The sequence below is a fragment of the Cariama cristata genome, unplaced genomic scaffold (genome assembly GCF_000690535.1).
Source record: "Cariama cristata isolate BGI_N322 unplaced genomic scaffold, ASM69053v1 scaffold20431, whole genome shotgun sequence".
Taxonomy (NCBI): Eukaryota; Metazoa; Chordata; class Aves; order Cariamiformes; family Cariamidae; genus Cariama; species Cariama cristata.
Window position 1 is genome coordinate 11,275 of NW_009598947.1, and position 16,820 is coordinate 28,094.

Sequence of the window (16,820 nt, forward strand, 5' to 3'; positions counted from 1 at the left end):
AAGAGGAGAATGGGATGTTAGCCCAGGGATTTGTCTAATAATCTTCCTGCTCCTGAAGGGTTGTGTAGTGAAAGTATTTTATGAGGTAGCTGTGCCTTCTTATTTTCTGGTCATTTTTCTGGACATGATTGATACTGCTGCAATCATTTTATGGCAAAGTGGCTTAAATAAGGCCGTGGTTGTCGGTGCCTGGCCAGCGTTTCCCCGGAGGGACTGCATTTTGATGGCTACAGCCTCTCACCGCTGCCCATCGGTCTGGTCTGTAAGAAGCTGTGTCTCGCCTTCACGCTTCAGTGACTGAGTACTTAGGATTCATCTCTGCAGCATCTGAAGGCCACAGCCTTGACCAAACGAATTACTGTGTGCACAGCTAGAATTGCATTTCGTTAACTTAAACTTGGTGTGCAAGGGAGGAAAGGAACATATTCTTTGTCTATTGTGTTTTTTAAGGGCATGGAGTTTCCATGTTGAAAGAAAAGTTATTTTGCGTAAGTCATGTTTGGATCCAATTAAACAACATCACAGAAAAACTTGTAGTCACAAGGTCGCTTGTATTTCTTTAATAATTAAGCCCTTCATCTGAGTTACAAGGATTTCCACACCATTTGTTTAGAGATCCCAATCCCTTGCAGGAAAGGAAAAGGAAGCAGTGAACAGCCAACTGCTGTTTCAGTTAACGCTGTTTTAAAATTAGGCCTTTCAGAGGAATTATGTTAGAGGTAGAATTAATTCCAGTCAGAATGTCTTCAAGGCACTCTAACTGCTTTTAAAATACTGTGGTATCTAGGAAAGACATGTTTATTCAGCTGAACTAATTAATTTCCCCTCTTCTTCTGACATTTAAAATGTTTTATGTAGGTTAATTAGTCTAATTTATGGTAGTTGGGAGCAAGTCTTATATGAAACCAGTGAATGTCAGGACAGTTCGCAGCCACAAGTTACTGATTTTGAAGAGTTTGTGCTTGAGGAGAACATGAAGATGCTGGGGTCTTATGTAATATGACGACACTGGTTTAAAAAAAATAAAATATCTTGGCTCGTGTAGTTTAAACATCTTTACTATAGGAAACAGCGTGTTGTTTATAATTAAAGTTACAGAGCTTTAATGTAGAAAATATCTGCAGGTCAGTTTATTGTGTGTAATAGTTCTGGCTGTAAAATGTCTTGTTAAGATTTTTTCTTTTTTATTAAACAATGCTTTAGTCATCAGAGTCTTAAAATGGACTCTAAATATTTATGCAGCACAAAGGAAAGTTCCTCACAGCTCTTGAGGAGCAATTCCAGAGGAGCCCTTGCCAGAGAGTCCCAGGAGAAACTGCACTTGGTCCTGATAAACAGCGATGAGGGCTTCCCCCCCAGCTGCACAGCGGGGGCTGCTCTGACACTGGGGCGCAGTCGCTTTCAATTTGTCGTTGCTCAACTGATGTTTTGAGAAACGGAGCTCTTTGCCGTGTTGGAACTATCTCGTAGTAAAGAAACACGGATGGACCTTTCTGGATTTGCCATTACGTTGCAGTATGCTTTGGGTACTGGGGAGTCGTTAATCATGGAGTGAGGCAGGCAAAAACTTGATTCGGTCGTATCATCAGATGTACTGGGTTTTTTACTGAGTTATGTGATCATTGTAATGTTTAGGCTGAGCTTGAGCCCTGTGCTTTCCTTCTGTCCTGAGTGTGTGGGAAGAGCAGTATTATCTTTGTGGGTCAGTCCTAGGTTGCCTAGGTTTGGGGTTTTTTTTCATCTTGGTGCTTTAAGTGTTTAGCGTTTGTAAGCTTCTCTGAGTTTGTCTCATTTGCAAGGAAAAAAATGCAGAGACCAATACGTAAATGTGGGATTGAGATCAACTCCACTTAATCCTGGGAGGGTTGTTTTAACTGTCCGAAGTGTCTGAAGAGAGAAGGAGTTGTGGGAGCAGGGTTCTGAGGTTTTTACTGAACTGCATTTGCTTCGGTAGCCCCAGCTCTCAAAATAGGTGTGCCTTACTGACGCGATGGAGAGAGGGGGGTGGTCTGGCTGGGCTCAGCGGTTCCCTCTCCCACCCGGTATGAATCAGTGAAGTGGATTAAAAACTGCACGTGCAACACAGTTCGTCCTTACACCCTGGTGCTGCTCTGGATGGAGAAGCAAAGCCTGTGTCAGTCAAATGTTGACTCCTGGATTTTGATCTTTCTCGGGCCATAAATTTCAATGCTCACTAAATAGGATTGGATAGTTTGATAATTGTTGGACTTTGGGGTTGATTCATATCTGTTATCCCTCTGCTTACGTAAAGTCACATTTTTCTGACTTGGTCATAGTCTTCAGCGATATCACAGAATGTCCACCTGACCGGGGTGGTGCTTAGCTGCGGTAAGCGTGTTCATGCAGAGGAGAGCTTGGAGAGCTGCCACGCGGCTTTGCTGTGGGCGCTTGAAGCCGGCGTGTTTAGTTTACTGAATGCACAGCCTGCAAGAGAATCATTCTGAATGATCACAAACTTGGGGGCTTTTTGCTGTAGTAAAAGTTGTTGAATTTGCTCCCCTCGCCGGGGAGGGGGACGTGCTGCATGTGCAGCCTTGCTCTGAAAGGAAAGGATTTGCTGCGTTAAAATGTCTTGTGCAAAGAGGCTGGCAGCCAGCTCTCGCCCTGGCATTGCGGAGAACTGGGCCAAGGTTTGAATGAATCATGAGGGAGTTTCGAGAAATCTGCTTTATTTTTCGTGATAAACCTGCCAAAATCCTTCAGGGGGAATGCAGTTGATGGTAACATTGCAGCCTTGTCGGGGGGTTAACTTTATGCCTCTAGTGCTGCTTGCGTCGCATCTAGAAAGAACTGACAGATAACGAACTGCATCATCTGCAATTAATCCTACTGAGTTTTGAAAGGGATCAGCTTTGAATGAAGCTGTTGAAGTAAACTTTGTTTCATTACAGGGCTCATGCAATTAAACTTGTATTGATTGTCATGCCCTTATCATATTGTTGGCTGATGATTTTGTTTGCTTTGGATGTTTTGCATCTTATGATAAGCTAAAAATGGATGTTTGGATACATCGCTTCCGTCCTTAGTTGATTAACGGGCTGGAGGTCTCGTCTGTGTGCTCTGCACGGTGCAAGGCGTAATTCAGTGCTTAGCAAGAAATAAGCCCTGGTAAATCCACTGTGTCTGACATCCAGCGCCCGGCTTCTGCTCAGTTCCTCGTGGGCTGTGCAACACTAGAAGAAAGGGGCTGATTTTCCTCCGGGAGGAATCCTACACAGAAATAGAGCTGGCAGCCTTCGGCCCCCTCCCAGCCCGGTATAGGTCAGAGGTGTGCTGGGGACACTCTCCGCCTGGCAGAAAGCTGAGGGGCTTGAACTTCGGGGGATCTTTGTGTAAAGCTAGTGAAGCGGAGCGGGGCCTGGATGCGACGGGGAGCTGTAGGAGTGCAGTCAGCAGGGTGGCGGGGGGGGAGGAACGGTGTCTGGGTGCGAGTTAGGGGCTGGGATACGAAGCCAGAAATTATGGCAGCGTGAGGGTTTAGGTGTCTGTTAACAGAAGGGACGTCTTTGCTTCTGAAGCTGTCTCTGACTTAGAGCCAGCTTCCATTTTATGCCACTGTTGACTGCTCTCTTGCCTGAATTTTTTAGTATCCAAAACTCCTATGTTGTTTTTGTTTTTTTTTAAGGGGGGGGAAAGTCAATCAAGCCAACCATGTCACGTTACCTTCCAGGCCGGTTTTTCCCCCAATGTGACAAAAACCTCTGCCTAGTCTAGCCAACGGTTCCTTGGGACCTTTCCGTGATTGTGATAGTTTGGTGCCGGTGTTAGCGCTGCAGCCCCGGAGGGGATGCGCTTGTACGTTGGCTGCTGGGCTACCGCACAAACTAGTGACCCGCTTGCTTTCTGGCTCTGTGGCCGAGCGCTGCGTCATGCGCCAGCCCTTTCACCTCTCGCTTGCCTGTCTTGTTCTGTCTCTTTGAAGGGCGGGAGGTAGGGACTGTGTTTGCCCGTCGTTCTTAAACGCAGAGTTGGAAGTGCTGTGTAAACACAGAGGGCATTGAGCAACCACCGAGTACTGACAGCTTTGGGTCACTGCTGACTTGGGCTGAATTCAGCCCTACGACCTAGACGCAAGAGGCCGCATATCCTATTACTGAACCCTTCAGCCATCTTGTCACTCATCTAGAATTACATGAGACGTACAAGGGTGAAGTGGAGTTTGGGGCATTTTAGTTTTCATATGTACGTTTTGAGAAGTTCTCTCACTGCTCTAACTTGCATGTTCTGGTAAGACAGACTGTGGGCTGACATGCTGTTTTTTTTCCTTTTTAGTTTGCAGTGTTGATGTGGGTATTCACTTATGTTGGTGCCTTGTTTAATGGTCTGACATTACTGATTCTGGGTAAGTGTTTTAAATAAATACCTGGCATACAAAATAACCCTGGACAAGCACTGAAGTCTGCTCGATTCTGTGAGGCTGTTCCTGTGTTCTTGAGAGGATAGCAAGATGTTACACTTTCGTGTCCTTTTCTAGGACGTGGATAACACTGCAGAAGAGATCATTTTGAATTGCGTTGTTGAATTCCCTGTGATTGCTGATCTGCCAGAGGTACCATTTAAAAGCACATTCTGTTGTGCTTGTCCCTGGCGGGGTTAGCCTCACCTGAATATCCTCGCTGTAGTGTGACTTTGCAGGAGGTACAAAATTGGCTGTGGCCATGTCCTACTGCAGATAAGTTTTATTTCTCGTATCCCTGAGCAGGCTGGCTTCAGGTGTCAGAAACTGGCTGATGTTGGCAGAAGCCTAAGCATCCTTTTTGAAGAATTTGCATAACCCCCAGTGAAAAAGAGCTGTGACCAGAGTTACTGTACTGTTAATGAGACCTGGAGAACAGCCCAGCTTCTCCTTAATAGGGATTATTTAAATTACTGGCCAACAATTTTTGTATGTATGTGGCTTGCTTTTAGTCATTTCTTTTTATTGTACCTCTTTGACAGAAATGCAAAGGCGTGGAAACTAGTCTTTGTTTTACCTGAACACCAGCCCTTTTGTCAGTATTTATACCTTTGATGTGCTCTTTTCCAGCTTTGATTTCGCTCTTCAGTGTTCCTGTTATTTATGAGAGACATCAGGTGAGTGTTTAATATGATTCATTAAATGTTTCATAAAATGACCTCTGCTGAAGCAAAACCACAAGTGAATAAAACCAAAATTCATTTCAATCTTCTAAAATCTTTAACGCCTTTAACCAGGAGGCAGTGCCAAGAAAATCAGGTTCACTCTGAAGTCCGGACTGCGTGTGCTTTTCTCCCCCCCCTCCTTTTTGGTGGAAGTATAAAGATGGCTTCCCTGGCAAACAGTTAGGAAAAGGGCCTGATTAACCTGCAGGCCTTCTCTCCTCTGATCCCGATTTGGTCAGGACTAAAGCAGCAGTAGGCACTGTGCACTAATCCTGATGGAAGTCAGTACTTCTAAAACAATTTCTGAAGAAACCTCTTTGGAGCCGATGCTACTCAGGATTTGTGTGCTGAAGCCATGTGGCATTTGTAGCCCTGGCAAAATAAGGAGGTGGGAGATGCTTGGCACAGTCTGGTCCTTCTCCTGGGGACAGATGAATGCAAAAGAAAGAGGTAAGAAGGACCCCAAATAAACCGCCTATGATTAAATTATAGCTGAGCCTGAGCAGGGACTGTCTTCAGCAGGTCATAGCACAGGAGGGGGGCAGCCAGCTCTGGCTTAGCCGTTCCTTCTCCTCTTTCAAAAACAACGCTGCTCATGGAGGCCAGCCTGGGACTGACTTAGGAAGGGAGGGAGAAAGGCACGGAGCAGATGGCGGAGCCTCTTGGGCTCCTCTCCGAGCTCCTGGGAAAGAACAAGGTAGGCTGCAGTGAAAGGAAAGCCTGCAGCCTGAGGAAAGACGATGGACAATTTAGCCTGGGCGCCTCAATCCGCTTGAGGAGCTGAAGGCTGCTCTCCGAAGGCGTAAGCTGTTTAACAGGCCCAGCCCCCCCAAGCAGCTTTCCTGCTCCACGGTGCCCTGAGGAGCTGACGGCTCCTCGCTGAGGGCCCCGGTTGGGCACCCCTGTGTTGGAGCAGCCTTGAGAAGGGGAGGGGGGGAAATGCTAGAACCTGGTTTGATGGACCGTGTAGAAGCCAGAGGTGAATTTATTTGGGTACCGACCCACTATTCGCTGCTGTTATGTGTGTTCCTGGAGGCAACCACTCACATGTGCCATCGCTGAAGCTGCAGGAGCTCTGGCATCAAACTGGGAGCACCAGAGGGTTGAGCCCCTTCCCTCCGTCAGCAGTCTGCAGTGTAAAGCACGTCTTGATGCGGCGTGACGCCGCCTTCCGCGCAGCACAGCAACTGCGTGTAAGAGCTGGTCTGTAACATCTGTCGTCTTCCATTTCAGGCCCAAATTGACCATTATTTGGGACTCGTGAACAAGAATGTCAAAGATGCAATGGCCAAGTGAGTAGGACTGGTTTGGGTATTTTTTTTTTTTTTAAAATACTACTTCACTTTATAAATAATGTTTACAGTTCTTGGTACCTATGGTACTCCTGTATATAACAACAAATGCATTACATGCACTAGTCCAGGGAGGAAAAAGTCCTTTGTTTAAATTGGGAATGGTTATGAAATCAGCGCCCTTCTTGCTGATGCTGTTAAGTTAGTAAGTTAATCCTGTATTATTTCGAACAGAAATCTGTGTATTTGAACCCATTAGTGGAACCTGAGGCCCTCAGCAGTTGCAACAGAGGGGGTGAATGAATAAGAATTTAGCCGTTTCTGAGCGTAATAGTTGTTTTGTGTTGCCATGATAATGATCTTCACATGTTGCTGTTTTTAAGACTATGTTTACCCCTACCTTTCTTGGTTGGTGTTGGTTACTCAAATGCTGCTCTTTTTCCTCTCCTGTTCCTCTTGTAGGATCCAAGCAAAGATCCCTGGGTTGAAGCGCAAAACTGAATAAAAAGCCTGAAGCAACTTATCGATAGGAAGTTCGTCTTTAAGGGGGGAAAAAATACTTACTTGGATTGACATGGGGAGGGTCAGGGAATAGCAACGCCCTTGACATCGCAGTGCAATTTCACAGATCTTTATTTTTTAGCAACGCAGTGTTTGAGGAAAAAATAACTGTTTTGACTGCCATGTGTTTCATCATCTTAAGTATTGTAAGCTGCTATGTATGGATCTAAAACTAATCATCTTTCTTTATCCTGTGTGCAGCACTGGCTAATACAAAAGATTTGCGAAAGCTGTACATTTTGCTTCATCAGAGGTAGTCCCTGCTGCGTTCCGGAGGAGGTAGTGCAGGTGGAGCGGAGGATAACACTTCCCAGTTTGTGCACTGTGTATGGTCTGTGTAGATTGATGCAGATTTTCTAAAATGAGATGTTCTAGAAGAATATACCATTTTAGCAAGTTTTGAAAAATCTTGCCTTTTTGGTATGAGTATAGCTGTATCGTGATTTTATTGTTTTATCAATTGCCTATATATATATATGTGTGTTTCACAAAGCTTAGATCTTTCAGCTGCTCCACAGTGCTTCATACTTCAGAGGATTGACTGAGTTCTGGACTAGCTCCATAGCACACAAGCTTGAAAAACTAAAATGTCTCTGTAAACACTAGCATCTGTTTAAAAAAAACCAACCAAACAAAAGAGAAATGAACAAAGGAACTGCCACATATATTAAAAGAAACTACAGCATACACTTTGTTGCACGGACGTACGGTAGATGATTTTGAGCAAATAATTCTACAGTCTCTCAAACTCTGATAATCTGTGGACCGAATATCTACTGCTGCAAAATGTTGTTTGGAAACTTAAAACCTTGTTATGCAAGAAATGATAAGTGAAAATTTATACACTTGCAGTTTAAGCTGTATTGAACTAAGTCTGTGGAATGCATTGTGAAATGTAAAAAAAAAAAAACCAAAACAACAAAAAAAGCAAAAAAAAAAAACCCCAACAAAAACCCCAAGTATCAATAAAGCTTATAGACATAAAATAATATCGGTATTTTGCTTTCTTGAGGCAAGTTTAATATATTTGTGTTTATTTTGTTTAAGTTCATCGTGATTAAATATCCATTGTACATGGTGGTGGAAATAGTTTGTCGGACGTGTAGCAATGTGAGTAGACGGATTTTTCATGATACCTTTTCACCTGTGCAGTGTGAAGCAGTTTGTTCAGTTCCAGTTACAGATTTGACGTCCCCAATAGCTGTGCGTGTCGGCCGGCCGGTGATGCTCAGTTCGGCGCGTAGTTCGTGTAGCACAGATTTCTGCCCGCAGGGAGGAGGCCTCCGCGCTGAATCCTGAAGGCCCCCGTTGTTACCGCTGCCAGCTGTGCCGACGGCGCAGTGACACGGGGGTGACGGTGTCAGACGCCACTTAAGTGTTGTGAGGTGGTTATTGAAAATTGTGAAAGATGGAAGCTTAGATTCTGCTAAACGAAGCGAAGATCCTTGGTTTCTTTCATTTTTGAGACAATAATGTATGATGCCATATTCTAATTTGAAGGAAACTCTAAAGCAAATGCCAATAATCTTTTCAGATCAACTTGTTGAATCTGATTTAAGAGCTGGACATTGAAAACTTGTATCCAAATTTATTTGAGACACAGATTTTAAATTAATGGCATCTTGACCATTAAAAAATAAATTCATGCACTAATATTTTACTTTACAGTATGATACATCATTACTCCTGAATACATAAATATACATAAAGCCAAACTATACAAACATACAAATTTTAAGTGTTTTCCTGACAGACACTATTGCTTTAAGATATTTTTCACATCACCATTGATTAATTCATTCTGCCACACAACTGGTTTTATTTGGGATACAATCAATGTGAAAGGAAGGCAAACATTATTACAACATAGGCAAAGAAGGCGCTCACTGACATCACCACCTAACATCGTTACATTATTTGATCAAGAAGGTTTCTTTAAAAAAAAAAGACTGCATAGGGACTCTTATTGTGTATCTGACAAACTGATCTTCTGTATAGTAATATAAGGCATTAATAAATTAAATTTTAAAAAAAGGTGATTCTTTGAGGTTGCTGAAGCACTTTTGTGTGTTAAATGTACGTTGATCCACTCCTTTATTTGTTGCATCCAACAGCTGCCTTTTTCTGCAGTGGGCATCAGAAGTGGAGTGGCAGGGAGTGTCCACAGTTCACAATTATATTTTCCTGCACAGGGACTAAAGCGCTATTTAACATTTCCTTTCAAAGACTAAATGCAAGTCTGAATGTTTTATTTTGGCCTTTATTTCTTTTGATTAACAAACAGTCTTTTTAAAAGCAAGGTAATTTCAAAATATGGATGTTATTCCATGCCAGAAATCACAGAAATTTTTTGTTTTGACATTGCCCACATTTCCTGTTCCTTTCTAAACAAACAGTTTCACTGGAAAAAGTTGAACTTGCTTTTCTTTCTCCAATTCCACTGTCCCTGTATTTTTTGGTTTTGACAAAATGTTTGTTAAATGAGCGGCTTTACTTGCCTTTTGTGAACGTCTGCTCCTGGTGTCCACTTCCACCTGGAGCCACCTCTCCTTTCATCTCAGCTGCCTCCTGCCCCACGCTCCCCCAGCCCCGTCACGGACGAGGGGGCTGCATGAGGCGCAAGAGAAGCGGTGATGGGAAGAAGAGTCCAAATGCAGCAAAGATGATGCTTGTCTCGAGGATAGGTAAATTTTCTGGTATCATCAGAGTGATTTGTGGTTTACTGGTAAGCAGCACGGGCCTAGCTGCCTGCTGGAGGGTAGGGGCAGTCCCTGCTAGTGATGGGCCAGGCGCTGCTTTGGCAGGCAGCCCCCCCCCCGAATGGGAAACAGCGGCTCTTGGAGGCTTTCAAACCACTTCTTAAATACGCCGGATGGCCACTGCCTGGGGAAGCAGTTACCTAAAAAGCACATTTTCCCACAAACAAGGAGAGTGCAGGAACACTTGGGGAACAACTTCCTCAATATTTGTGTTAAAATTCCTTTAACCACGTCTCTCCCTACTCTCTCTCCCCCTCTACTCACCATTTGAATTCAGCTTCAAATTCTGGCTGCAGTCGAGCTACCATCACACGCCAATTGTGAACAGCTTATCGAGAGGTGTAATGCCATCAGGACTTTGTCCTTAGAACAGCGCATAGCTTCGTGCTGTTGGAAACAGTTTGGAATTCACTTGTGAAGGTATTAAAAAACCAAAGCAGAAAACAGGGATAATGTAAGTACGTACACAGCTGGAAAAGGTGTTAATGGTTAGCCCTCCTCTGTGTTGAAGTTATAGCACCGTATGTTGAAAGCAATTGGTGGGAGGCAAGACTGTAGCCCATACTACTAGAAAATTATTCAAAGGCACTTCATGGATAAAAAATTTTGCCAAATATATATATTCCAAAATAAAATGGACTTAAAAAAAAGATAACTTTGCTCCTTCCATTATTGAAAGCTGAAGTGTGACCCCCCCCAGCATGCTCATTAAAAGCTTGCAGTTTTACTCAGTGCACCAAATTTGAGTTTTAAGCAGGTATGGTTAAACCCACCAACTTTCTTGAACAAATGTTCAAGCCATAAATTTTGAAATTACACAAATGAAAGGGCCCAACGTTTTCTCAGCGTGCTCCCTTTTCAGACATGGTTTGAATAACACAGTATTAGGCAAAAGCAGCTTCGTGCGTGAACTGTTCATCACTTTGGCCTACCCAGGTTACAAAAGGATTCCCTTTCAAACTTCAGCTTCCTTCTCAAGGATATTGGTCTTTCAAATGCAAGATCACATTCACATTCAGCAAATTCGTGTGAGTAATCTGAAAACGTGTAATCCGTGCAGCATCGTATGGAAATTACAGCAGCCGAAGGGGTAGAGGCATTCATGGCTGTCCAGTCCAGAGCAGTCACTTGGTGGTGGCAGTCACAGCAGCAAGAAGAGTTTCCTTTCAAAGACATCGCCATACAAATACACTACAAAGAAATTATTTGAAAGCATAGGTTTGTTTTTCCCCACGTCACTTGATGACAACCGTCAGCATATCATACCAAGAGAGACAGGCTGCCTCAATACAGACGTGGCCATAAATGTAGAGGTACCAGCAAAGCGCCAGGTAAAGCACCATTCAGCCCTGGAGTTACTCCACAAATGCCGGCACTCGGAGGCCCTTTTCTCAGGAGAGAGTTAAAGCATTGTCACAAACTACTGCGTGTGTGTTTTAGTGAAGGCCTGGAGGTTGGAAATGCTATTATTTCACTCAGCGTTTGAATCAAGAAATCCTCATCATAACTATAATGTCAAAACGAAGGCAGCTGATACGCTTTTCTGAGTTTATGTAACTTCTAGCCCGCAGCGTGAGACCCGAGGTAAATGCAGCCTTTGTTCCTATGCAGCTGCTTTGTGATCTGACAGAGCTCCCTGCTCTCCCACTGTGCAACCCCTTTTTTGGAAAAAAAAAACCACACAACCCCACACTTACTTTCGTAAGTGGAAAATGAAAAGATCTCTTTGGCGGGGGTGGGGGGTTCTTTATTTCCAGCATGGTTGCACAAAAGGTTGTGAATGCTAAGTTTGAAGAACAGCTCACCTCACGCGGCGAGAGGAGAGTTAAATTGGCTGCAGGGTGTTGAACAAACCGAAGGTAAGAGCAGTAGCTATGCTGCAGGCACTGCGGGCTTACTGAGGGGAGCCTAGTGTCATGAAACATACAGCAGTATTTCGTTTTCTGCTGCTGGAAAAGATGCGCGCTCTCATTCACTGGCAAAAATGACTCAATCCTGCAGTCTCCAGCTTGTATTTTTCCTGCCGAGTAAGCAGTTATAAATACCTGGTTCTTGACTGCGGCTTCTTGATACTTGCTCCTGTGAGAATTTGTGCCCTTTCGTTTCCTACCTTGTTGCTTTTCAGTTTTTCCAGTTCTGTTTAAAAAGGCTCCTGCAGTTTGTGTTTAGCCACGTTTAGTTTTTATTCCTCACCTTTCTTCTTCCTGTTTTGCTTCCCAGCAGTGTCCTCTCTGGGCGGTACTGGGAGCTCAGACAGACTTGGGGCGTTGGGGAGGAGGGGGATCGGGCAGGAGTCACACGTGTGTGCACGCACACACGCTGCCTGTCCTTTGAAAAAAAACCCAAACCAAATCACCCCAACACAAACTTCAGGCGCCTTTTGAGAAGCCTCCTGTTATTTGAAATGTCCTTCTCAATCTGCCTGTCCTCCTGTTGGGCTGGAATTCCTGTCCTACCCTTTGCTGGGCCGGAGCTATTCAGTTATTTTTGTGTGACTGACACCCCCACCAGCTGTCTTTGATCTAAATGTTCTTCAGACACACGAGCGGTTCCTGTGCCAGCGGCTGGGGCTCCTTCAGCTGCCTCTTGGCGCCCAAAGCCCCACAGGTCGGTGCTGGCCCACGCCACAACAGGTATGGTCTGCCTCGTCTGCCCTCTCGCAGGGAGGAAGGCAAGCCAAGGAGCTACAAGCCGATGCCTGATCAACACAGACACCCAAATGCAAGACGTTTCACCCAGTAGAGATGACCTTGTGAACAGCACCAGTGTGGCAAGGAGCGAATCGGGTGCAAGTGACCTTAAAATACAGCAATTCCAGAGTAAGAAAAACAAGCGAAAACTGTCACACATCAGCAGGCTTCGCTGACCACAAAGGTGTTAAATGCCTTGCTGTGGGTTTGGCATAGAAGAAATTTTTGATCGTTGTAAAAATAAATAAGCAGTTACCTGCAGTCATCTCCTCCTGTACTTATAACGTACTTGTCATCGTGAGAAAAGCGTATGTTGGTGACATGCGCAGAGTGCCCAAAATACCGCTTGTGTTTGGCCTATTGGAAAAAGAACAGAAGTTCAGGAATTCGTACAGTAGCGTGACATTGCAGAGTGACAAAGTTGCCTTGTGAGCACAGACAAAATCACGTCCCCAGCAGTGGCGGTGCCTGCGAGCCCACAGTCATCGCAACTCAGCACCTCATTCCGTGTGTCGCGTCCTCCCCGGTTGCTGGACGGCAGCTGCCCCGTCACCTGCGAGCTGCTCTCCTGGGGACAGCCGTTCTGCCGCCCAACTACCTCCCATGCTCCCGCAGCCAGCACCGGCTGGGAGCTGCCTGGAGATGACCCGTTGGGCCGCGCCGGTTGGATGCTAAGGAGTTTGAACACGAGGAAAAGCAAGCTGTTTAGATTAAAATAAAATATCCACTTACAAATTTTTCTGTGCATGGGAAATCAAACAGTTTCACCAGACCAAAGTCATCTCCTGTGACTATATTTAGGCCAGCATGGGTCACGCATGCACAATTGACATCTGCTTTATCTGCATTTCGCGGCCAAATTCCAATGACTTCGTCTCCAAGAATGCTGTTCCAAAACCAAGTTAAGAAAAGAGAGTTAGACTGTACGACTTACTTGCTGCTGCTTCCTTCCACAGCATGGGGAGGTAACACAGCCCAGTAATAAAAAATTGCTGCCTTTAAAATAAAGTCTTCTCCCTCTCAATCATTGCACTGAATATGATCTCATCACAGAGAACATCACAAGAACGCTTGTGTGACTCTCAAACCATGTCTATCCATAAATCCTGAGGTTTATCTCCTGTGGAAGCACTCACATCATTTTATACAAGCAGCTTGTGCAGCTACGGTCTCCTCCTGTCCTTGTGGACAAGATGTACCCTCCCACAGGGATTTCTGACAGCACTGTTCTCTTCTCTTAGCTGTAAGTCCTTGAATGAGGGGATGCTTGATGGGATGTAGACTATTTCTTAAAATAGCTGTTCTTCCCTTAGTTTAAGTTCTTCTATAATAATTCCTATCTACTCACATACAAACTGTCAGCTGCGTCTGCCCCACTCCCACAATCTCTCAAGGGTCCTTAGAAATTAGTCATTTGGGGCAGATTTTTATGCTTGCTTGATAGCAGAGCAGTATGAGTAGGATTCTCCCCAAACCTGCCTGTGTTATCGCCCACTCTTTGCCATCGGATCTGCTTTTGGCCTGTTCCACTTTTGACAGTAAGAGCACAGCCATAGCTTTGTAATCGTGTTGAGAGGGTCCTGTATAAATCTATATCAGTAAATACATTTTAATGATACCCACAACTCCTTCCTCAATACAATCTGCTCGTGTGTCCATGCCTCTTACACCACGTGCGTTTGCTGATGTGGGATAAGGTAGCGCCTCCTCCGCCAGCGCGCCAATAAAAGCGGAGCTTTAAGTGGTACAAGAGCCATGTGCGGGGCCATGCACCTCACTCTTGGGAAGCCTGGGAGGAACAGCAGCAACCCATGGTGGGTTGCTATGACAGACAGCCCTCGCTGTTACTACCATAATAATTTCTACAGACACCAACCAGCTACAAAGGTGTGTAAAAACCATAACCGCGTAGGACAGAGCTTTGAGGAAGGGGAGCGTTTGTGTGCTCTCGCAGGTTTGCCAAACCCTGGGGACGTTTCGAGCATTAGGTTTACACAATCTGGTCTTGTGATCTGATCTGGTCTGAGTTCTGTATTGCACCCGTCCCCAATCAGGCAGCATGTTGTTCTTTAGTTTTTTACCTTGTCCATGTGGCCCACGTGATCTTTTCTATTAATGCAGGATCTGTTATTTGCTTTCCCAGTGGTACCTCGTGAACTTGGCGCTTATAGGCACCCGTTGATACCTGAAAGTAGGAAAGGAAAAAACTAGTAACTTTGCCATAAATGTATCATTTTCTGTATTTAATAAGCTTTCCAGCAGTAACAGTCTCAACAGGTTTTATCAGGAAATAAACATCTAGGATAAAATTTCTCTTTTTTCCTAATTGGCTAGAATTGATAACATGCAATATGAAGTAATAACGATGTTACAGGATGCTAACTGAATGAGGTGTTCATATGCATACTGCATAGCTGATAGATTTCCTTTTAGTTACATACTCTCTGGTTTATCTCAACCCAATTTTACTAAATCGGGAAAATTTCAGAAGGAAGCCTCATATGTTACTTCAGCTATCTTACGCAGCCCATCCTAGGGAAAGGGAGGCGGAGAACTGTTTCTATAGTGTTATAATCTGCACGCACTTTCTCAGTGGTGTTGTACCCGTTCCCCTGAAATGAGAGAACACTTTCCCTCTAGCACACTGGTAATCTTGTAAGGGAACTGAGCTATGGTGCTACGGTTGGAGATGCAGAACCCCGAGTATTTAAAAAGAGAGGAAGGCCTTTAAACAGAGCCCTGTGAACATCCTAAAGGCAATCTGAGTTATGTTCACGACGACTTTGGAAAGTCTCCCTCACCCTTTCTTACCTCCATCTTGTTATGTCTGACAACAGGTGAGTCACAATAAATACAAACAAACAGGGGTCTACCCGAGACATACCTGAATGTACCGGCTGTCTGCAGAAAAATCCATCTGTATGACAAAACTTGCAATGTCTTTGCAGTAGCCTATTCGGTTTAGGGTTGTACCTTGAGTGAGATCATAAAAATCTACGGTATGTTCTTGTGAACCCACGGCCAAAAACCTGTTATCTGGGCTGATCCTAGACAACAAAACATGGAATGGCGATAACGTTTACTGTTTCTGTGCAAGATTTTCTTTTGCTTCTCATGTTAACACAAAAGAACAAATTTCTTTTACTGGAAAACAAGAAAAACCTTCTATGAATAGCAAGATTGAATCCAAACCAAACCTTGATGCTCAACAAATGACGAAGACTGAGGATATTCTCTGTAGTTAACTGATGTTGATATTGCACTTGCATGAAGCGCACAGCACAATGTGCAGAGTAACACTAATCCTCTGCGAGAAAGCAACAGGAATTGCAATTTTAAAATGTACTATAATATTAATTCCCATAATCACAGCTCCGCAGTGCACAAATTACTAGCTATATTCAAGTGGATATAACTGAGTTAATCACAAGGGGAAAGAAAAAGAAAAGTGTGTGGTATATAAGATATATAAGCTTTAGGTATATGTAAAGCCACCAGTCAGTCAGTAAATGCATTTTGTGATTTCATGCACGTTTCAACAAATACGGAGTTACAAAAAAATCTGGAAATCAACTTGGAACTTGACGGACTTTTTCTTGAGTAAGGGCTGTGTATTTAGAGAACTTCAACTGAGATTTCTGACATACCTGATATCCTGAATCGCAGACTTTCTGTCTCGCTTTTTGCCCCAAACCTTAAGGCTGTTTACAAGTAAAATAACGAATTCTCCGTTCTTCATGCCAATCGCAACCATTTCACCATCAGGACTATATGCGGCACATCTTGCTGGATGACCTAGATTCACTTTGTTCAGCAGTTTCTGTATTAACGAAAGCAATAGGCTCATCCCTCCCCTGGAGAAAACTACCAAGCAAATGGAAAGCTTCCAAACACAAGGGATAAAAGTCACTTACTGAAAACACATTGTCTATAGTTTCCTCTAAATATAAATCTGAAATTTCACATCAAAAATCACATCCCACCAGGCATATGTTGCAAAACAGACTTCAAAATATAGATGTAATTCAGATCAGAGTTTCATGTTTGCATCTATCTTGTTGCAGGGTGACTTCAAGTCTTACACCACAAAGAATACGATTTAGCAGCAAAGGCTGAAAAATCAATTTCCTATTTTGTTTGAAAGGTGATTTTGATACCTTCTACAACTGCTGATCAGGGTAGGTTGGTTCCTTTTGTTCTGCTATGTGAAAACATACTAGAATGCCCTTGCATTTTTACTTCTCTGATTGTATTTATAATAGATTCATTTTCCATATTAAAAATTATCCCTCTTAGCTCAGGTAACTACCTTTTGAAAAGGTTTATGTAGGCTAGCATAAGCTGAAACCTTTTTGGTTTGTTTTTAAAAATGTTTT

General features: G+C 43.9%; 1 protein-coding gene across 1 annotated transcript in view; it reads left to right on the plus strand.

Moving 5' to 3' along the window:
• RTN4 (reticulon 4) overlaps positions 1–7,977 on the plus strand; it is a 16,105-nt gene extending 8,128 nt beyond the window's left edge. The window contains exons 4-7 of the mRNA XM_009709519.1: positions 4,294–4,363; positions 5,048–5,094; positions 6,376–6,434; positions 6,897–7,977. Coding sequence (XP_009707821.1) covers positions 4,294–4,363; positions 5,048–5,094; positions 6,376–6,434; positions 6,897–6,939 — 219 coding nt within the window. The 3' untranslated portion in view covers positions 6,940–7,977. The remainder of the gene's footprint in view (positions 1–4,293; positions 4,364–5,047; positions 5,095–6,375; positions 6,435–6,896) is intronic.
• The last annotated feature ends 8,843 nt before the right edge of the window (positions 7,978–16,820 follow it).